This window comes from Babylonia areolata, chromosome 24, assembly GCF_041734735.1.
Source record: "Babylonia areolata isolate BAREFJ2019XMU chromosome 24, ASM4173473v1, whole genome shotgun sequence".
In the NCBI taxonomy this organism is placed as follows: domain Eukaryota; kingdom Metazoa; phylum Mollusca; class Gastropoda; order Neogastropoda; family Buccinidae; genus Babylonia; species Babylonia areolata.
In genome coordinates, this window is record NC_134899.1 from 20312061 (window position 1) to 20335415 (window position 23355).

The window sequence follows — 23355 nt, forward strand, 5'->3', positions numbered from 1 at the left end:
ACTAGATACCTGTCATCATTGCTGTTGTGGTAATAGTGATGGAAGACTTTGTTGCGAATCCAGTCCACACGGGCCGCCTGCTGCGGGTCCACTGGATCACGACTCATCACAGTTCTGTAGATGGTCCCCAGGCCCAGCACCGCTTCACGGCGAATCTTGAACTGTCCAACAACCATGCACTGTAAACTGAGTATCCACATACCCAACGCAATAAACACGAAAGAAACTCTGAATCATATCTTATCAAAAAGTACACTCCAGCTTGTCTGTCTTCTTAGAGCAAAGAGTGGGAAGAAAGTACCATGTCAAACTCTCAAACTTTTCTCTAATATTTTCAAAATCGCTTTAATTATTGCTGATCTTATGTGATGTCAACAATATCCACTTACACAGACTACACCATCGATGACAAAAAAGAAATCACAGAAAAAAATGGTGGCAAATGTTCTTCGCAACTTTACCATGTTATCATACATCACAATACCATTCAGTGATTCATAAAGAGTTCATGTGAATTAAACCTGATAGACCTATTATCATTTTTGTGCAAACAGTACAAACTTGACCATGGTGAAGAAGCTAGATACAGTTCAGGGACAGCTGTACATATGGATGAAACTTTGTTGATTTCTATTGTTGGCTAGAAACATGACAGGAAAAAGCTGCAAAACCTTTAATGTTACAGAACTGATTTGTGTGAAGTGAAAATCCAGCCTATATCTCACATGCAAAAACAATTCTGCACATAACACCATTCTCTCTCTAAAACATGCTTACAACCACCCAAAATAATGCAAACACAAAACACAGAGGTGACACATTGTACACACACGTATATATATATATATATATATATATATATATATATATATATATTCAAGAAAGAGAGACAGCCAGAGACAGAGATAAAGGGCAACAAAAGTAAACCTTTTTGTCCAGCGTCCTCTCTCTGATGAAGACCAACATCTCGTCGGTGCAGGCAGCGAAGTCTTTCCGTGCCACCTGCAGCATGCAGTTGACCACCTCCATACGCACGCTCTCTTCTGGGTCATGTTGCCGCACCTTTAACTGCTCTGTAAACAATGCACTTCTTTCTTTTTCTCCAAATCCTCAAGAACAGAAACAATAAGCATTTCACAAACGAAATAAAACCTCAAAATATCATTTATCTTTGCAACTGAATATGCAACAGAAAGCCAAAAGTCAATTCAACACATTTCTCCATACACAGCAGAACCAGGGAGGAGGAATTTTGTTTAATGTCCCGTCACACATATCGGTGATTGAAGACATTTTGTTAAAGTATTTATGAATACATTTGAGTATTATCAGTTAGAAGGGGTGGGAGATGTGAATGAATGGAGGGTTGGGGGAAACTGGGCAAATGAGGGTGAAATTTGAAATTTTTTTTTCTAAATACAATTACAGGAAATTACTTAAAGGACTTTGTAAAAGAAAAGTCGTTAAACTGACAAGCGAAACAACTGATAATGAATGCGAAAAGTAAAAAACATCAATGTTCTCAGTCACTTGTGAAAACACACTTTTGTGTACATAAGGCTTCATCAAGCTACAGTCAAAAATTATATGCTTGTCATGTTACTAAAGCATATGCACTTGACATTGGAACAATACTTGGTCCGTAATGAATTTGATAATAGTCTGAGAGCTAAACTCAGAATTGGTCTGCGAATCTGACAGCAGTACCAATCAGAAGTCTTATTTCACAAGTAACAAGTAACCTCTCATCCATCTCCACATGCCAAAAGTGGCAACACTCCCACACTGTTCATTCTGAATCCCTCATACAAAGCCTGGAGATTCAAATTTGATACTGAATCCACACATGAAGTGACACACACAGACACAACACAAGTATTCACCATCTCTTTACTGACACGTATACACACATACTTCACACTGCTCAAGGTGGGTTTTTTGGGGGTGTGCGTGGTTTTTTGTTTTTTTTTATATGAAAGTTTGTATTATGTTGTACATCTTACAATATATAAAAAAAATACTCTTAAAGTATCAACATAAGTAATAACTAACCCAAAACATCCTTCACCAGCTCCGGATGGTTGAGAATGAACAGTTGAGCAGACTGTACACATGTAATGCGTACAGCAATACAAATGTCATTGAACCTGTGGAGAAAAGAAAGCAATTTACATGAACTTTCATGGCAACAAAATAAGGATACCAAGTTATTCATCGTCTGCCAGTATGTAAGAAAGCTCACAGTAAACTTCATTAGTATTCTAATACCCACAGAAAAAAATCAAAAACAACTAAAAACATTCTTATTTTAATGAAAATCTTACTATGAACAAGACAGTAGTCTCAATCTATGTCAGACTGAGCTGAAGTGTGTCATGTCAAAGTATGTATCTGCAGTACTACCTCTATGGAAATGTTAAGATTACTCAATGTTCAAGCGTGTTTGTGTGTGTGTGTGTGTGTGTGTGTGTGTGTGAATGTGCCTGTCTTTTGTCCTAGAGGGAATGTACACCCGCCCCATCCAGATGCTACAAACTATTCCACTACATCAAAACCTTCATATATCAGAGACACTTCAAAGAAGGACAAACACCTGTCAATTTGTTGGGTCACAAAAATAAATTCACCTGCCAAGGAAACAGTTCCAGAGAGGTTTATTCTTCAAGGCCAGGTCAGAGTTCTGTTCAGAAAACATTTTTGCGAGCAGCTTGGTCACACTCTTGCGCTCATGTTCTTCGTTGCTCTGAAATTGCCAAAGAAACAGTTCCCAACATACCATGTAATTCAGATATTCACGTTTTGATAGCAGATATATAAAACAACAATTATATTGCACAAAAATAGTATACATATGTTTACTTTACACTAACATGGTTCAATACACAGCAATGAAATCAGTACAAAGCAGCAATCAATGCCTACCGCTATTTTGATGGTCACTTCCACCTTACCTAAATCATATCAAATCATGTTACTTACAGCCCAGCCAACCATAAAAGGCAATTTCAGGGCTGTCCATTTTACCTGTCGAAGCACTCTTTACGTACAAATTTTCATGTTCCCTCCTGAAGGAAAAATCTTATTTGTACCAAAAATGAATTGTCTTTTGGCTACCACAGTTTTAGTTTTTGTACTCCCTGTGTGTGGAATTCACTGTTGGTCTTCAGAACCAATCAACACTCCCTCTGTTCAAATCCCAGCTAAAAGCTCATCTGTTCTGTGAAGCATTTTTGTGATTTTTTTTCATCCACAGATAATTTGCTCATGCTCAGGGGCTGGCTCAGTGTGGTAAGTCATTTTAAGGGCGTGGCTGCATGTGAATATGTGATTGCCTGCGCACCAAGTCTAAATTCACTCAAAGAAATGCGCTATACAAATGCAATTTTTCATCTTCATTATTAATGATCAGCGCAAACAAACAGTTCTGCTGTTAAAAATTTCCTTCATAACAAAACTGAACCCTACACATAACCCCTACAGTGCAGACATTACCTATCAAATAATCACCACTTTTACAATAATTACAAGGCGATACACTACCCTGTCATTCTCACATCAGCCATGTTTATAACATCAGCATAAAGAATCAAAATTCAGAAACATAAACATCAGCATAAGCCTTTCATACAAATATTTCAAACTACTATTGCAGATACAGACACTAAAATTTGGAATATAGGGGGATCTGTCTTTACAAAGCTGAAGACAAATTCAACTCAACTGATAAAAAAACAAAAAAAACACAAAAAAAAAAACAATAAAAAGAGAAACATTTCAATTATGATTTTAAACAGTGGTAACCTACCTTTAATTTGAATTCCAGCTGTGGAAGAACGGCAAACAGGACGTTGGGAGAAATCTGGTTCAGTTCGAAGATCAAGTCATACAAATGATTTGACACTTCGCTCTCTGATGTTTTCCCCAGCATCAGCATGTTGTTGAAAAACTGAAAACATTTTTAACCATAGTGAAATCTGAACAAAACGACAAACACATTTTAGAACAAGGATATAATGACATACTTGAAACAATGTACTAGGAGTTGAATATAACAGGAAATCGCTTGTGAAAAGAATTTTTCTTTTACAAAAGGAAAAAAATATCCTATACACTTACGTGTCCAGACTGAAATCAATGCCCTATCAAGCATTTTCAGACCTCAGTTATCGTATCAGACCTCAGTTATCACATATCAAGCCAAGGAAGAACGAAATTTTTTAAATCACATCCTTGAGTTACTAGCATTTGTTGATTTTTGCAAATTGGGTTGTTCATATCTGTATTCAACTTGTTCCAGAGAGCAACTTACTCTTCCTTGCCAAGGGCTTTTAAACTGGTTAGTATAATCTGTTTTAAGGAATTCAACAATTGGAATGACTATTCAGAATTGTGATTTGGAAAGCTATCTCCTGTTTGGCATATTTGACAACAAACATATTTCTGCTTAATACATTACTATATCATCAGTCAGCACTGTTTAAACTTGTTACATCATTAGAAAAAACTTTCATGCACAGAATAAATAAAAAAAAAGTTCACTGAACAGATTATATTTCAATTGAACTGATACAATTAATTAAAGTGTTGTAAGGGTAAATAAATGCACAATTTCTGTTTGTATAAATACAGATCACAGAGTCCAAAGAAGTTATCAATGATTTCATATTCTTCATTAAGAAAAAGAATTATTAATATTGTAGGCTATACTTACTGCTTGAACATACGGCTCAATGAAATTGCTTGTTCTCTTGATCAAATCCTTTGCCATTGCATATGCAATTTTGTTGTGTCCCTGAAAGTGACAAAAACCCATGATTAGTAATTCCTTTAAAAAAAAAAATCAAACTGGCAATGGTGGTGAGCATAGGTCTGCCTAAAAGCTGCTAGTATGGTGCAGAATAAGAAGCATCAGCAGTGTGTCACAAGAAAGGTAGGGTTACTAATTTCACTAAAAGAGATCAATAAAACTAAAACATAATAAGACTAATGCCTATTCAGTTACATCTGTGATCATAACAAACCCATCAAGAAACTACTTTCTTACATTATTTGTGAGAAGAATCCAATCTCAGAAATCTAAAAAGTTCAGCAGATAATCTTTCATGCAACTAGTCCTACTTCTGACAGATAAGTATTATCGGGGGAATGATCTTCATTTCTACCATCTTTCAACCCTACGATTCTGCTTTACCAAATGCCTCAAATCATCAATTACCTTCTTTGGTTCAACAAGGTTGACAAGAATGACGTCCAGCAGCTCCTGAGACACAGAATCTGCCTCACAGATGAGTGGACTCATCATGTCCAGCATGAACGTTCTCACTTTTCCTGAATGTTTGTCACTGAAAATAATTTTTTTCAGAATCAAGAAAGAGCAAACTACAAACAGGATACCCCTCCCTGCAAGTTCGCTGCTAACAGCCAGAACAAAACGCATGCAAACGTACACCCACAAACTCTCACAAAGAGAAGGAAGAAAGAAAACAAAACACACACTTTCCAATCTATTATCACCTGAGTTTCATGGGATAATACGCTCTATCTTACAGAATAACTGGATAGAATTTGCTTGTAGGTTGACACAGATATTGACTCAAGATATTCAACATGATCACTGTTCAAAATCAATGTCTGCCTGAGCCATTTTACAATGACCTTATTTTCATCATTGCCTCATTTTCACAGATTGTAAGAAGCTAAAAAGAGATTTGATTGTGATCCTTTCAAATAGGGGATATGGATAAGATTTCAGAATCAACAAGTTCTTGTTGCTGTTTTTTTTTTTTTTCTTTTCTTTTCTTTTCTTGGGAGCAGCTGCATAAAGCAGAAGAGTAACCAAAGAAACAAACTCAGTTTTCAGATCTAAAGTACACTCACAGACAATTCTGTCTCTGCTGTCGATTTTCACTAAATTCTGAACTGTGAAGGTTTTTGCTATGAACAAACTCCAACAAAAAAAAAAGAAAAAAAAGAAGAAAAAAAAGAAGAAGAAGAAATATTAATTTTTTTTACCAATAGACTGCACATCTGAAGTTTATAATTATCATCAAATACTATATAAAATACAATCACCATAATAAAGCCAGAAAACATACTTGATAATGGAAAACATGAGCTTGAAAAGGGAACAGAAGATCTCCTGGTTGTCATCCAGTTCAAGACAAATGTTGAAAGACTTCACCCATGCCAAGTTCTGCACACAAAAAAAACACCAACACAAAAATCATGAAAAGTGAAGATAAGTTAACGGATAAGAATCACAATAACTGGAGAAAAGCCATCACCATAGAAGTGACATGATTCCCCATAAAGAGCTAATTGAAAAAATATTACCTTTTCCAGTGTTTAGAGTTAACAAAAAGTGATCATAATGAACATCACTGGGTTTATTTCTAACAAAATGTAACAAACAAGGATCCATGGTTTATTTCTATCAAAACACAGCACTTTTACTGCCATTAAAATATAACACTGTCAAAAACATTGATGAAGTATTTTACATTCTGAAATGCCTATCTGAGTTTTATTTTCAAATATCAGTGCCAGTATTTTTGATTTTCTAAAAGCAGGCAATTGTAATCCTTGAGGAAGCAGTAAAAAATTTAGCTTTTCTCAAATTAATAAAAAGAAAAAGGGAAAGCAAGAGAAAAAAAAAGAAAAGACTGACCTCTAAAAGGTAAAAGTAGCGTTTGAATGAAGTTGATTCTGGATCCTCAAGACCTCGCAGTTGCTGGATCAAGAACATGAAGATTTCCTGAAACAGAAGCTTATGGTTTAACTTCCACTCACTGTTCATTTATATGAAGCAGTGATATGCAGAGCTTATGCTGAGATCACGTAACAAGATGTAAGCATTTTCACAGGGAATATAAATAGAACTGTTTACAAAAATATAAACAAAGTTTTAAAAACATAATCAGCTCAGCAATATGTCAACAACACATTGTCAAGACTGTAAATTTCAATGCACTCAACACTCAATTCAAATCTGAGATGACATCTTTTTACTTTTCTTCTTTGTGTATGTGTGCCTGTCTGAGTGTTTACATGAATGGGTGAATGTGCTGATCTCTGGTGTATTTCCCTTTTTAAATATTTCAAAAGTCATTACCATTATTTCACGTAACATTTAGTTTTAAACTTCAGTAACATTCTTAAAGTACTGATAAGCATTTTCCTAGGAATATCCAACAATGTCCTTCCCGTGTTCGTACAATGATCTAAAAAAAAGTGCTGCCATAAACTTCAGATGACTTAACAATCAAAAGCAGTCAAAGAGAGACAAATACCCCACTATCAATCACCTTCAGTAATTCCTGTTCCTTGTACGGAGCCTCCGGAGCAAAGATCCGGAAAACATCGGCAACACAGCAAGCGATGAGGAGCCGAACATCCTTGCTGGAATGCTCCATGTAGAAGTCTGAAGCCAGGTGCAAAGCAAGACCTGTGTACTGCTCATTGTCATCCTGGCCCATGTCTTGAAACGCTCTGGCCAGTAGCTGAACAGTAAAAACCAATGAATTATTAATAATTTCACTCACTTCAAGTTGTAAGTTATGTAACATTAATCTAAACTCTAAGGGGGCATCAACTCAAAGGACACTAAGCCAAAAGATAAGTTCATCTTGAAATGTTTACTTAAAATGTATTAAGTGACACAACATTAATTTCTAAATCGCTTTCCTTCTATTATAACAAAATTAAATTTGTTGCCCAAATTTATCTTCAAAAGGGTCACTGGTAAGCAGATTGGTAGGCAGACCAGTCTTTCTGTGGCACTGAAAGCCCCGAGTTTGAAATTTTAAAGTTTACTATATGGGCACAGCATCTGACCACTGTTTCTCAAGTTTTAAACCTTATCTTAAATCAAAATGATAATACAGTCTGTTGGCTACAAACCAAAAGAGATCACTTTGTCCTCTCATTTACTATTTTTGTCAAGTGTGATAAAGGACAACTCTTCAAAACCAAAAGGAGTAAGGTTGTTGGAAAAAAAACATAGTATATATGTACATAATATAGGAATGAGCAGCATCACAAACAACGCCTAATCAAACTCAGCCAAAAGTTTAACAGTTAATCCAGACGGTTTAGCCTTCAACAGACTTGTGATCACTGCATCAAGCTTTCCTTGATCCTTTCATACTAGGATACCAGCAACCAGCAACAGTGGTTTGTTGAAACATAAATGTGATGAGGGATGAAGTGAAAAAAAAAAAAAAAAAAAAAGTTTAACTTATTTATTCATTGACACATCTTGCTATTGTATATATTTGTTAACTTGCTGTTGTAGATATTTCTGAAGCTCTACGCTGATTACAATAGGCTAATAGCACTAAAGGTGTTCACTCAAACACCCCCTACAGGCATACACAAAGTAAACGAGGACAATTAAAAGAGATCATACCATAAAATGAATCAAAAGTGTCAAACATAAAAAGTTACATTAAAAAAAGGAAGAAAGAAGATAACATTAATAATAACAACAACAACAATTTGGACAATTTAAACACACATACTGATACAGACACAGACAAATAAAGATAATTTAACAAAAACAACAGGCAATTTAAACACACATACTGACACACACATGCATGCACATGGTGTGCAAGCAGATTAACAAACAAAGAGAGCAACATTACATGATAAAACAGTTCTTACTGAACATTCCCCATGGAAACATTTGTGCATAACATTTAGAGATTAAAAAGGAAATTTTCTACCTAAAAGACAATTTTCTAACTAAAATTACGTTTAAATAACATACTTACCGTGACCCAACTAGTGCAGACTCTGGCAGGGGTCTGACATTCCTGTCCTGTGCAAACTACTATCCGCCTATGCTGAGAAAACGAAAGTAACTATGGCCGATAACCTCCCGGAAGTAGTTAACCTCCCCTTTGTCCCGCTGGCTAGCGCCCTCTTTTTCCGGCAGCCATCATGACCTAAAATTACGTTTAAGTAACATACTTACCATGACCCACTAGTGCAGACTCTGGCAGGGGTCTGACATTCCTGTCCTGTGCAAACTACTATCCGCCTATGCGGAGAAAACGAAAGTAGCTACGGCCAATAACCTCCCAGAAGTAGGTAATCTCCCCTTTGCCCCCCTGATTAGCGCCCTAAAACTGGAATGTAAAATATGTGACAATTTACAAATACATAGCACACACACACAGATGAACAAAACAAAACAAAACAAAAAAAAGTTATTTAGTGATATAACTTCAAATAAGAGGCTCACTTTGTTCTGACCACCTGAATGTAACAAATGCAGATGATATAGGATGAAGATAAGTGGACAGGAAATGGTGGTAATAAGTCAAATTAATATAATCACCACCACAATATGACAAACCAACAAGACATACATACTGTTGTGATATTTGATATTGAAGTAATGGCATGAACAAAATAATCACTTGGTACACTATGACATACTTATGATACTATTCAATAAGTATAAAAACAATGGACTATTTAAAAGATTTCTTTTAGCTAAGGGAATGGCAAAACTATGGGGGAAACAACCATTTGAAGACTTATGCATTAATGGGAATTTTATTTATATTCTTACTCCTGTATTTTGCACTACAAAAATAAAAATACAATGATCAGATGTTTTCAAAGCACATAAAGGCAACAAACACTGCTTTCTTGAAAGTTTTTTTTTTTCCTTTTAACAACAGTGATCACCTTAAGCCGCTTGACAAGTTCATCCTTCCCAAGATCATCCGACAACTCTTTGCACCCTGGTGGGTACACAATTTTGTCCAATTTGGATACAGCCATGTTTCAGTGCATCTGCAAAATTAATAGACTGTGAATTATTATATGCATGATTTTTTGTGACCATCATCATCAAAGTCTGTCTTATCACATTATAATCATTATAACACTACTGCTATATAATATTATTATGGTTTTGCAAATGTAGTCAATTTTACACTTTCAACAGGAGAATCAAGGCTATTAGCAATGCATAAAAAAACAATTAAAAGAAATAATAAATAATTTTTAAAAAGATTTATATGCTGTCTGTCTCCATGAATTTGATCTCTTCACCCTTACAAATGCAAAAAACTACTTTACACACCATAACAATAGCAAAATCTGGATTATTCAGTTTTGAGGATACTTGTTCAGTTCAATCAAAGTTTTTTTCAAAAGTGATACACAAATGCTATTTTTGTTGACAATCTGAAACTCCTGCAGATGCTCTCTTATTTACTGATGGCAAAGGGATTATATGTGTTACTATTTTTTACAACCCTTTACTGATGTATACAGCCAGATTTAAAATGTAAGTTTGGATGAATGCTGGTACCATGTATCCACAAGCCACTAAATGTTAACAATTATTATAGGATCTTTAGTTAACTGGAAGATGTTTTTTCTTCAAGAACAACCATTAACATAAAAGGAGTAAGGCATAAGCATGTTAGCATATATCTTGACCTGGAAGAGTTTAAAACTCATATGAAACAGCAAGCTTTTTGAATAGCCATTGTTTGCCACAATTCGAGAATAGGAATTGTCAGTGTCATACAATCAGTACTGAATCTGTCTGCATTCAAGTCAAAATGACATCCAATCCATCTGGCAACAAAGTTGCTTGAGAGAGGCAGAACTAACAAACAGCAGACTTCAATTTTTTAATGTTTTGCTTCATGTTTTAGTGTTAGTACTCTGCATACAATGGCACTTCCTTGTACAGTGGTTGTAGCAATGGAGGCTATGAACGGAAGAATTGGAGGACAGCAAACTGTCAAATCCATGACGTTCTGCACGGAGCTCCTGAGTGCTTGTGCAATGCACCATTCATGTATTCATCTTTATAAAACTGTAAAAATAATAATGAGTTAACAGATATTAGGCAGATGTGGAAGACGTAATGACTTTTGTTCTCTGTATCAGGGTGAAACACTCATAATGAATTTACAAATTATCTATAACCATAATCTGTAAGTTTCACGCAGTGCTGTCTTACTCTTAGATGGGAAAATAGTCTTGTTCCACCAGACTGTGTTCTAGCCGCTGGTTCAAAAATAAAAATAAATAAATAATGAACAATGTTCAAACTATGAAATGAAATGTTAGTGATTTTGATAACTGAAATTGAACACAAAAAAGGTCAAGCAATTTTTTTCACCAGTCATCTCTTGTTGACTGATGAGACAATGAAAGTGGTTTGATCAAATGCAAATCAGATATTCTTTATTGACCATAAAACACATAGAAATATCTTATCTGATGATATTTTTGTCAAATGAATCCTCAACTGTCTTTTTCCTCATGTGTAAAAATGATTTGAATGCCTGAGGACCACAAATGCTGGGACTGAAGAGATGTGTGTCGAGGTCGCACATGTTTCCTTCTTTTGTCTATGTCAATTGCGTTTTGCATTGCTCATATTTGGGATGAAAGATGTACATGCGCAAGATCCAAGATGATGGCGAACTCTCCAGGGGTCTATTCAGTCAATGTTTCAGGAGTCTCATACTTTAAAAGTGTCACAGACATAAAAATATAAAGATGTGCTATCTAAAAATATACATTCCCCAGAGCAAGAACAGGCATTGACTGTGGATGTTAATATGCTGCAGTGTGCTAGGTGTATATGTACACTTGTGTGCACACACATTTATGTGTAATTCAGACACTATTTGACTATTTGACTGGCCTATTGGTGTTTTCCTGCTTGGACGAGGATCACTGTTAACTCCGAAGACCATACCTTTGCTGTATTTCCAACCAATCTATCTACAGCAGTTATCTTATACATCCATTTTTATCAAACTCGTTAAACTAAAAGCAAATCTGTGATTTTCTCGAAATACCTGACCAGGCTATTCTGAAGCAGACTCATAAAGGCAGATAACCCAAACAAACGCCTTCATCAAAGAAACTGCAGTGACAGAATTTTCATGCAAAACCGAATTTGTGGCACAATGATTCCCTATGATCTTATAAACGATCTAGTTAAAGCTTCTCATACACTAACAAATTCATGTAAAAACGATAAAATCCTTATATGATGAGGACCTATGAATGAATATTATGTTTATTGAGGAACAAGAGGCATACCAGCATTGCAGCAGCCATGTTGAGACGAACCCGAACACAATTTAAAACATACCTATGTCAAAGCAAATCAGATTTTCATTAAAAATATAATATTGCTCTTTCAAAATCAAACAATGAAAATGTTGACAAGACCTTTCACGACGATTGCATGCAATACATTACCTCAACTAGAAGAGAGGTTAAAACTAATTTGCTATTCTCCAAACAGGAAACCGCGCGAAGCTTAATGTCGTTCACAGAAACGAAAATACTTGTTGCTGATTGGTTAATTTTCGTAGCGGAGACTCGTGCATTGTTGAAACTTTTCATGAACTGTGCACCCATCATATTCGACTGAACATCAACACGCATAGAAAAAGATGATAATGAAAAATATAAACAAAAAGTGTGTGGAGGTATTGCACTGTGGTGATATGCTCTGTGCGAGATGACCACCCCGGAACTTGTACCGAAGCACTTTTACAACAACAAAAAAACTGACACAGTGGGTGTCACTAGCCTAATACTGCATACTCATGCTCACACCACTCTCTTTTTGAATTTTAATCAGTTAAAACGTATCATTTGAACTAAAACGTTGTTTACACCTCTCTCTCTCTCTCTCTCTCTCTCTCTCTGAAGCTCACGATTTGTAATTTTTGAAAGACTGATTTTTGTGATTCCATGAATTTCCACTGGAAAATGTCAACACCACAAAATATATTGGTGTGAACATCCAAGACGATCTGCGCTAGGGATCCCACATCAATTTTACAACTAACGAAGCCAACAAGACCTATATAGGATTCCTTCGGCGCATTCTCAAGACTCAGTAGGAAACACTGAAGAAGACGTGACAAAGGAAACTGCCGAATGATGTAAGCCCTTGCTCGACCTGTCCTTGAGTAAGCCAGTTGCGTATGTGTGGGAACCCTATGTAGCCAGTGACATCCAGACCATCGAAAAGGTCCAGCGCCGAGCAGCAAGATAGGTCACTAACCGCGTATTGATCAGCCGGCCTGAGTAGACAGACGTCATGAGTCAACTCCATCATGTGACCTTTTAGTCAGTGCTCCATCAACTGGTTTGTAACCCAGTACTACCTGCCGCATGTGAAGTCTCCCAACGACGGACCAGGCGGAGGAGGAAACCTTTCCCAACGGCTGTGAAGGCGGAAGAAGATGACCAAAGGGCAGGGGGAGCTCTTATCCTTGGCTGGAAGTCCCCCTAGGAGACAGCTCCGAAGAAAAAACCTCAGTGTACCTGCCGAGGCCGTCCTACACGTGGCAGTATCTACACCTGTGGGACTGTGAGCGTCGGTAGGCGAGAGAGTGGGGAAGGGACTGCACAACTCAGTCCTCCTCACTAAAAAAAAGTCACCTGTGCTGGTCAGGCAACCAGGCTAATGTCGGAACGACGAGCTAGCCCTTCAACACCCAGCTTTTCCTAGCCGGCGATGGAGAAGTGGTAACGGGGACAGGCAGAGGATGCTGCTAGCAGTTCCTAGTCACAACTCTGCACGCAGGCGGCTGTAGGGTGATGGTCGTCCGCCGTAGACTGGGGCAGATGCGGCGCCCGTATCCTCCCACAGTGTCAGAGCAGCCCTTTTTAGGGACAGCACTGCTCTCCCCACATGGGGAAGGGGAGATAAAAGGATCCCCAAACAAAGCCTGCCTCACCTAGTACCTAGTAGGAAACCGCACCTACTTGGACATCTAACAATAGCGGTCGAAAACAAGAAAAGAACCAGGAGTCATGTCCTGACTCTGGGTGCCTGGAATGTTCGCACCCTCTTAGACAGAGACGACAGACCAGAAAGACGCACAGCGCCCATTGCTAGAATGCTTGATCGCTACCAGGTGGATATAGCAGCCCTGAGCGAAACCAGGTTTGCGGGTTAAACCCAGCTGGAGGAAGTTGGAGGGGGCTACACCTCCTACTGCACTGGGAAGCCAGAGGGCACCCCAAGAACCTCAGGTGTGGGCTTTGCCATACGAACCAAACTTGCACGACAGCTTGACAGCCTTCCACGTGGGATAAACGACAGGCTGATGACCCTGCGTCTGAAGCTGTCCAAGGATCGCTTCGCCACAGTCATCAGCTGCTATGCCCCGACGATGACCAACCCTGATGACATCAAAGAAGCTTTCTACGAGGAGCTCAGCCGCACCATTTCAGCGTTAGAAAGGACAGGCTGATCATCCTTGGGGATTTCAATGCCCGCGTCGGCGTGGACTTCTCTTCGTGGCCAAAAGTCCTAGGACAGCATGGCACTGGCAAGTGCAACTCCAACGGACTGCTTTTGCTCTCGCTCTGCGCGCAGTATGGACTGACCATTACCAACACCCTCTTCCAACAAGCGGACAAGTACAAGAACACATGGATGCACCCCCGCTCCAAGTAATGGCACATGCTGGACTATGTGATTGTCCGGCAGAGGGACAGAGGTGATGTTTCCATTACACGCTGCATGAGAGGAGCAGTCTGTTGGTCCGACCATCGCCTGGTACGCAGCAAGATGAACATCAGACTTGCACGCAAGCTCCAACCAGCCAGGCAGAAACCCACTAGGAAGGTGAACATCCACCGCCTCCCTATCACCAGCAAATCCAAGTAGCTCTCCAAGAAATTCCTGTATCGACTGATGTAGAAGAGGCATGGAGCACCTTTAGAGATGCTGTGTACACAGCAGCAGCTGACACACCCAGCTTTGTACAGAGGAGCCACAAAGACTGGTTTGACGAGAACGACTCTGGAATCTCCAAGCTCCTGAACACACTGCATATACGGTATCAGGATCACATTTCCGATAAAGACTGCCAGAGGAAGGAGAACCAGTTCTTGCAAACCAAGCAACTTGTACAGAAGAGGCTGCGTGGGATGAAGAACACCTGGTGGGAGAGAAAGTCCGAAGAGCTTCAGTCCGCTGCTGATGCTCACGAAATGAAGACCTTCCATGATGGTCTCCGAGCTGTGTATGGGCCGAGAGTCACAGGAGCCTTGAACCAGACCACCCTCCTGACAGCTTGCCCGCTGGGCAGAGCACTTCAACACCCTCCTCAACAGGGACTCGTCCGTATCAGACGAGGCAATTGCAGCCCTCCCACAGATACCAGTCAGTGACTCGCTAGCTGCCCCTCCCACCAAGGTCGAGACCCAGAAGGCCCTGAAGCTGACAACGTCAGGAAAAGCACCAGGAGCGGATGGAATCCAGGCTGACATCTACAAGTATGGAGGCGAGGTGCTAACAGACAAGCTGACCGCCCTGTTCCAGTCTATCTGGGAGAGAGGGGAGGTCCCACAGGATTTCAGGGATGCTTCTATTGTTCACATTTACAAACGGAAGGGAGACAAAACATCCTGCGATAACCACCGTGGAATCTCTCTCCTCTGCATCGCCGGCAAGATCTTCGCCCGCATCATACTGAACAGACTGGTTGACCATGTCTCCAACACAGTCATCCCTGAAGCACAGTGTGGCTTCCGCTCAGGCAGGGGAACATGTGACATGGTGTTTGCCGTACGCCAGATTCAAGAGAAGTGCCGTGAGCAGAACAAGGGGCTCCACATGGTCTTTGTAGACCTGACTAAGGCCTTCGACACGGTGAACCGCCGTGGTCTGTGGAAGATCCTCCTAAAGTTCGGCTGCCCAGAGAGCCTAATCCAGCTGATTGCGTCTTTCCACGATGCCATGCAGGCGAGAGTACAGGAAAATACTGACATGTCGGATCCGTTCCCTGTGGTAAATGGAGTGAAGCAGGGCTGCGTCCTGGCACCCACACTGTTCTCCATTCTCTTCTCTGTCATGCTGATTGACTCTTTCCAAAACTGTGACCGGGGCATCTACATTCAGTTTTGCACAGATGGCAAACTTTTCAACTTGCGGCGACTCCACGCCAGGTCCAGGGTGTTTGAGGCACTGTTGAGAGAATTCCTCTTCGCTGATGACTGCGCGCTTGCTACACACACCCATGAGGACATGCAGTTCATTATGGACAGGTTCTCAACAGGCTCTTTGGACTCACAATCAGCCTCAGCAAGACTGAGTCCATGTACCAAGCAGCTAGCTCACAGAACGCCAGTGCCTCCCCGCCACCTGCAATCAAGATCAATGACACAGAGATCAAGTCAGTCGACAAGTTCTGCTACCTGGGCAGCACCCTATGCAGCAACGGAGCCTTTGATGCAGAAGTGACGCTGCGCATCGCCAAGGCCAGCTCCGCCTTTGGCAGACTCAACAACAGGCTGTGGAACAACAAAGGCATCAGGCTCAGCACCAAAATGAAAACCTACAGAGCTGTTGTGCTGACCACCTTGTTGTACTGCTGTGAAACATGGACGACGTATCGCCGTCACATTCAACAACTTGAGCAGTTTCACCAGAGATGCCTACGAAAGATCCTCGGCATAAAGTGGCAAGACAGGGTCTCCAACCTCCAGGTCCTAGAGAGGAGCGGCCTGCCCAGCATCGAAAGCCTGCTGATCTAGTGCCAGCTACGCTGGACAGGACACGCTGTCCGCATGACAGACAGCAGGATCCAGAAGATGCTTTTGTATGGCCAGCTGAAGGAAGGCCATCGTGAACGAGGAAGACCCTGCAAGCGCTTCAAGGACACCTTGAAGACAAACCTCAAAGCCTGTGACATAGACATCGCTTCCTGGGAAACTGATGCCCTTGACCGCTCTCGCTGGAGGATGCTGTGCTCTAGTGGCATAAAGACGTTTGAAAACAAGAAAACGCTGGCCATTAAGGAGAAGCGTGAGTGAAGGAAGCAGGGTTCAACTTCTGGAGACGTTTTCCCTTGCAACAACTGTGGGAAGTGCTGCGCATCCAGAATCGGCCTCTTCTCCCATATGAGGACACACACCGACAGATAAGCCTGCCTGCCTACTCATCCGTCGGACCGACGGGAGACTCCATCATCATCTGACATCAACTGGTACCCTGGCTCAACAAGTCAGACGGAAAAAAGCTCGCCTGGAGATGCTTTACACGTTCCACCATGGTCTCATCTCCATCAACTCAGTCTGCCTTCCAAGACCCGCATCAGCAGACAGCAGGCTGAGCTCAGTATTCAGTGAAAAAACTAGTAAAGAAAAAAATGTTTTTTTTAATCATCAGTGCAACTACGGCATGCCTGCCTGCAGCACGCAGTAACAGACAGATGTCTTTGTCCCCCGCACCATCCCGGCACCCCAGGAGGTTGTCACAGCCGGGTCGCTGGACTGCTTCAAGTCCTGACTGGCCTCCTGCCAGGCTGTGACACAACAGAGTAGATTTAACTTGACCCGGCCCCAACTACACCCAACACTTCTGTTCAGTCCCTCCCCCCTCCCCACCCCTTCCCCCACCATGCCTGCTAGCAAGCCCCCTCTCTCACCCTCCCCCCCCCCCTTTTTTTTTTTTTTTTTTTTTTTTTACTGGTGCCGCCGGTCGGGTGTATTCCAGGGGACCGCTACGGTAGCCGGATTGGCTTAGCTGGAGATGCGAACACACCAGTGGACTGTGCTTCATCTCAATCCCCTATCAAATCAATAGCACATCTCACGGCAGCCCAGTTGAATTGCGCCCAACAGCAACCTCTCACAAAACGACAATTTTCATCAGCATTCTGATGTTGGTCGTCAAATGGAAGACTGAAGAAGAAGATTCCAAAACAATAAGAACCAACGTTCAGTTTGAATAAATAGGTGTTCATGGAGTATATAAAGAACCTGTGCTCCTTCAAACAAACTAAATCTCGAGGTCTGGATGATCAAGATAATAAAATTTTGAAGAATTCTGCACCAATAATTTATGAGAGCATTTCTTATATTTAAAATCTTTGTATTGATAACTGAAAAGATTTTTTTTAAAGTTATCATCCCCAAGCCTTTTAAGACGCTAAAGTAATGCCGCCCTTTGAATCTGGTGATCAGGGCGATCCTTCAAATTATAGGCCTATATCAATTTTATCTACCTTGTCAAAACCTCTGTCTAGAAAAGCATCTTAAACAAAAATTAATATCCAGTCACATTTTACTACTTATTATTTATTTCATCCCAATCAAAGTGTCTTCAGAGAAAATCATTCTCGTCACACTGCACTCACCTACCTCATGGAACAATGGCATTCAAACAATTATGAATGATGATTTGATAACTGGAACAATATCTGTTGATTTCGCTATCTTCTCTCCTGGAAACTTGCCATTTATAGCTTATCCACGGAACGAGTCCGAATCTTACATCGTTCCTAATAGATGACAAATAGTTTTTGAAGATTCAAACGTGTCCTCTTTCATATCTGTTCAAAACTGAGTTCCACATGGAGATCAGTTTTAGGACCAATTTTATTTTCAGTTTAGATATATATTAATGGCATTCCTTCGTGTGTTTCTTCACCTTGCGAAGTTTTTGCTGACGATACTACCTTCACAAGAAAGACAAAAATACAAATACAGTATGTATTAATGTACAAAATGATGTAGATCATCTTGTTGAATGGACTGGTTTAAATCATGTGGCCATTCATCCTCAAAAATACACGTTGTTAGTTGCAACACAACAAAACCGTAAAACACAACATATCAAATTGGATGATATCAAAGTCACTAACAAAGTGCTAGAAGAAGTCAATTTTCATCACTCTTGTGCTAGACATTAACAATAATCTCTCTTGGTCAAATCATATATATATATATATATATATATATATATATATCTTCTTTATGTAAGAGGCTCTCGAAAAAAAAATCGGCTTAATAGAATAAAATATTTTTATTATCAGCATACACGAGCATTATTTGTTCATGCCTATATACAACCAGATATTGACCATGCCTCCACATGATGTTGGGACTTGAGTGAGAACTGCTTAAAACCTCTAGAAAGTTTGTACCGACGTTCCACTGTCAACTAATACTTCATAAATCATCGTCTCTGCAAATTAATGACTACAAGGAACTTAACATTTCGCCACCTTTTATCTAAGATGTCGCTTCAATAAAGATGTCTTCGTGTATAAAGTAAAATATTGAAAAATAGCTCGCCATCTTATCTTTGTGATAAATTCACTGTAATGAACACTCGAGGAAAAAACCCAATGTATACCGATATACTGATCAATATTATGTTAATTATTTACCTATTCGGCGACTTTAGTCCATTGACTGAAGCAGAAGTTCACGAAATCCTGAAAGAAATGCCGTCGGGAAATATCTGTCCACTGACGCAACATCTAGACTTGTTGTTTCTCTCATTCTCTCTCGCCTTGACTACTGTAACTCTCTATTGTCTGGTTTGCCTGCTTCATCCATTCAGTCCCTTCAGCGCATACTAAACTCTGCTGCCCGACTCGTCCTCAGAAAGAAAAGATCTGAGCACATCACTCCTCTTTTGCAACATCTCCACTGGCTCCCTGTCTCACACCGAATAAAGTACAAGATCAGCACTCTATGTTATAAATGTATTCACAAAACTGCCCCTTCCTATCTCTGCGGCTGCCTTCACCTCTACACTCCATCTCGTTCACTACGATCGGCTTCGGATCCACTCTGTTTACGCGTACCCAGATTCAAACACTTGACTGTTGGCCGCCGTTCTTTCTCTGTCTCTGGACCTTGCAATTGGAATGAACTTCCTCTTTCGCTTCGTCAAGTCTCCACTCTCAGCTCTTTCAAGTCTGGCCTTAAAACCCACCTCTTCCCAAAATAGCCTCCCTTGCCTGCCCTTCCTTGTCTTTAGTTTCTACAGTTTTAGAGTTATGCATGCGTGTGAATGACTGGTGCGAAAGCGCTTTGATTTGTCTCTACACAAGATTCAGCGCTATATAAATACCATTATTATTATTATTATCATTATCATTAAAAACATTATTTTGCTATTGTTTGCCACCGTGACGAAGTGGTTAGCGTCGCGGACTTACGGCTGGGAGGACGCGGATTCGAATCCCAGCGGAGGTGGGTTTTTCGGCCTGTGGCCGGTTCCTACCCGGAGTTGAGTGTGCTGTGGGCTTAAATGGGGAGACTCGGACCACACAGTCGAGTGTCATCCACTTCAAGGATGCGTCTTTGGAAGTGTTGCTCTAATTACCTGACCAACACTGCAAGTGTCTGTATCTCTCGGGCCTGATTAACGTCGGGATATCATTATGACACGGGAAGCGTAGAGTACAGCCTTGTCACGCAGTTCCAAACCAAAATGGACCTTCATAGCAAAATCGTCATCGTCCTCCTTCACCATCATCAATATAAACAAAACAGTCTCCAAGTCTGTGGTCTTTCATGCCCTGCTCTCAGGGTGACCTCAGTTTCGGATACCCTTCCACTTCCGTGCTTGGGGTGAGTCCTGTCAATGTCTTCAGTGTCGGCAGATTCATAGGGGGCTGTTGTTTTAGGGACGTGGTGGCGGTCTCCACTCTGGGAGGGACGCTCACTCAGTCTGACTAAGCCATTATTGTAGTTAGTAGGGGGCTTAGCAGGTGGTGTCCTAAGTATGTTAAATCAGAACAGGCACCACTGAACACTACCAAAGAGACTCAGCAGCAGTGCAGGGTCTCCTCTGGTGTGTGGCCTCCAGGCGACCTAACATCGATGGTTCCCTGTGGAATACCGACGCTAGAACTGTGACGGACGAACCCGGGTGTGTCCGCGTATGGAGGAATCTAAATGAGCGGCGTGGGAGTAATGCCACTGAAACGGCGCAGATGATGGGGCAGCAAAAAAACAACAACAAAAAACAAAAAACAAAACAAAACAAACAAAAAAACTTGTACCCTTTACCCTCAATAAAACATTTGAGTTCGAGTTCGAGTTTGAATTCGAGTTCCCTGTCTCCGTCTCTCTCTTTCTCTCTCGACTGCTCGCTCGCTATGCGAGTGTGGGTGGGTGGGGGTGGGTGGGGTGCATGTCAGTGCCGAGGCTGCCATTGATTTCGTGAGTGCGTGCGTGTGCGGAGCAAAAATAAATGAAAATGTGTGTGTGTGTGTGTGTGTGTGTGTGTGTGTGTGTGTGTGTGTGTGTGTGTGTGTGTGTGTGTGTGTGTGTGTGTGATAATTTGGTCTCAACGTTTGGAAGAAAATCTCAGTCTCAAATTCGATCAGTTTTGATCATAACTGGTGCATCTAACTCTGCCTTCCTCTGCTTTTGTCTCTCTGTCTCTGTCTCTCTCTCCATCAGCAGCACTGATCAACTGCCCACTAGTATCCTCATAAAGTCTGTCTCCCTATTCTCAGTCTCTCCGTGTACAAATTTTACAGAATACACTTCTTGGAAATACATTCTTAACCATTGGACATTACGGAATCTAAGTGTTGAAGAACTACCGAAACTGTGGGAACATAATGATGTGAGATAACTTCTTCTGTTGCTTCTTCTTCTACCCTGTGGTCTAAGGACCGTAGTGGTGGCGACACCGCAACCAGTTCTTTCCGTTTCTCTTTGATCCTCGCCTCTGTCCGGGTGTCGCTCAGTATCAGGGCTGTCCATTGATATTGCCATCCTCCTCCCATCTCTTTTTCTGCCTGACACTCCGTCCAGCTCCTTCGGCTCCTTCCTTACTCATGGATCTGTAGGATGCTGACGATCGTGAGACATGCCCACACCAAACAACCGTCTAAACCAGTCACCTCCCCCCCCCCTGTACCCCCCCTCGTCCCCCCAGACAAAAAAAAAAAAAAAAGGAAAAAAAAAGGAGCAAGTACTGAACCACCTAAGCAGACCGACTAACAAACCAAGCTGACTGTGACTGAATATCAACATCAGTTAGTCAGAACCGGTATCCACAACGAACGATCCATGACACAACCAAATAAGCCTTGGAAAGGAGAACAACAAAACAACGTAGTAAAGTCCGGAAAAAGTTAATCCCACTCGATGCCCACCGGAGCGCCTTATGGCTCAACCACACACACCTGGTTCTGCCCCGAGTCACTGGCATAGCAATGAAGCGTGAAGCCATCTGTTTCGGGACTAAATTAAGCATTCAGAGCCTCTGGAATTCTAAAGCACAGATCAATGAAAGGAGTGAAAGATCGAGCAATGTAATCAAGAAAGTATGGCGTGGGAGCAAAATCTGAACCAAATTCCAGAACCTTTAAAACTGTGTACAGAATAATATTTGTTGTTGTGTTAAGCAGGACTTGGTGGGGGCGTGCAAATTAATTTAGTTATGGAATTAAAGGTTCGAGTTCGGTTATTTGGATGTGCAGCATATACATTAAATCTTGTCGCTATATACTCGGCAGAAAATATAATTGCTGTGTTCGGTTTGATGATGGTGTCAGGAATTTGATGGTAGTATTAGTCCGAATCTCTGCAGCAGTCATCTCAGTACTCTTCAAGTGGACACCTGACTGTAAATGTAGGAACCTTCGTGTGTGTGTGTGTGTGTGTGTGTGTGTGTGTGTGTGTGTGTGTGTGTGTGTGTGTGTGTGTGTGTGTGTGTGAATGTGCCTGTCTTTTGCAGACCTGCCTAGGCCCCCAAATACCTCTCAGTAGTAGAACCCCAGTTTTCAGTAGTTTTACGGTAGTTTTCAGTAGTGTGGACATGACGGCATTTCCACTTTAATACACTCTTCATGTCATCTTCCTTGCACTAACCAAGACAAGATTTAGGGCTAATTGTTAAACACAAGCGAAGCTTTCAGTAATCATATACACAAATACCAGTCTCCAAAGACAAAAAAGAGCACGCAACAAAATCACCAACACAAAATGGCTGACTTACAGTAACAATCATTTATTTTATTCATGACACAGCTTTCCCTTCCTCTCTCTCTTAGTTTTTATCTGTTTGCAGAGATAAGATTCCAAAATTGTGAAATTTACGGAAACAGGCGAGGGAATCTTGGGGACTGCATTAGGAGAGCAAAGCTTGTAATGTGTTGTATCCATAAATACAGAGACAGAGAGAGAGAGAGAGAGAGAGAGAGAGAGAGAGAGCATCTCTGAGCGCACGCACACACACACACGTGTGTGTGTGTGTGTGTGTGTGTGTGTGTGTGTGTGTGTGTGTGTGTGTTGATAACCTTTCCGTCATTTTGAAAATAGGGGACAGAGTAGAACAGCATAAATATTGAACTCTTCAGTGACAGCTTTATCATATACAACAGACACACACGCTCCCCTCCTCAACTCCCTCGCGCTTGCGCGCAAACATACTTATTTCATTGACGAACAAAACAAGTTCTCGCATGAAACAACTCCACAACCTTTTTTTTTTTTTTTTTTTCTTTTCCATTGCGAGTCTCCCACCTCTCGTGAGACTTATTACCTTTGGAACCGAGACTTACCAACTCCCTACTA

At 40.8% G+C, this 23355-nt stretch overlaps 1 protein-coding gene across 3 annotated transcripts in view; it reads right to left on the bottom strand.

Moving 5' to 3' along the window:
• The window catches only part of LOC143299212 (sister chromatid cohesion protein PDS5 homolog A-like), a 38380-nt gene extending 26047 nt beyond the window's left edge, over nucleotides 1–12333 (bottom strand). For 2 of the 3 annotated variants that reach the window (XM_076612403.1, XM_076612401.1), the window contains exons 1-12: nucleotides 12253–12333; nucleotides 9700–9807; nucleotides 7305–7499; nucleotides 6668–6754; nucleotides 6096–6193; nucleotides 5216–5342; nucleotides 4712–4792; nucleotides 3806–3946; nucleotides 2628–2743; nucleotides 2053–2147; nucleotides 928–1073; nucleotides 10–161 (exon numbers count right to left, since the gene is read on the bottom strand). In XM_076612403.1, the coding sequence (XP_076468518.1) occupies nucleotides 10–161; nucleotides 928–1073; nucleotides 2053–2147; nucleotides 2628–2743; nucleotides 3806–3946; nucleotides 4712–4792; nucleotides 5216–5342; nucleotides 6096–6193; nucleotides 6668–6754; nucleotides 7305–7499; nucleotides 9700–9795 (1334 nt within the window). In that variant the 5' untranslated portion in view covers nucleotides 9796–9807; nucleotides 12253–12333. Of the gene's footprint in view, nucleotides 1–9; nucleotides 162–927; nucleotides 1074–2052; nucleotides 2148–2627; nucleotides 2744–3805; nucleotides 3947–4711; nucleotides 4793–5215; nucleotides 5343–6095; nucleotides 6194–6667; nucleotides 6755–7304; nucleotides 7500–9699; nucleotides 9808–12090; nucleotides 12115–12252 lie in introns of those variants that run through there. The other variant, XM_076612402.1, reaches the window with a different exon arrangement.
• Between the last annotated feature and the right edge of the window lie 11022 nt (nucleotides 12334–23355).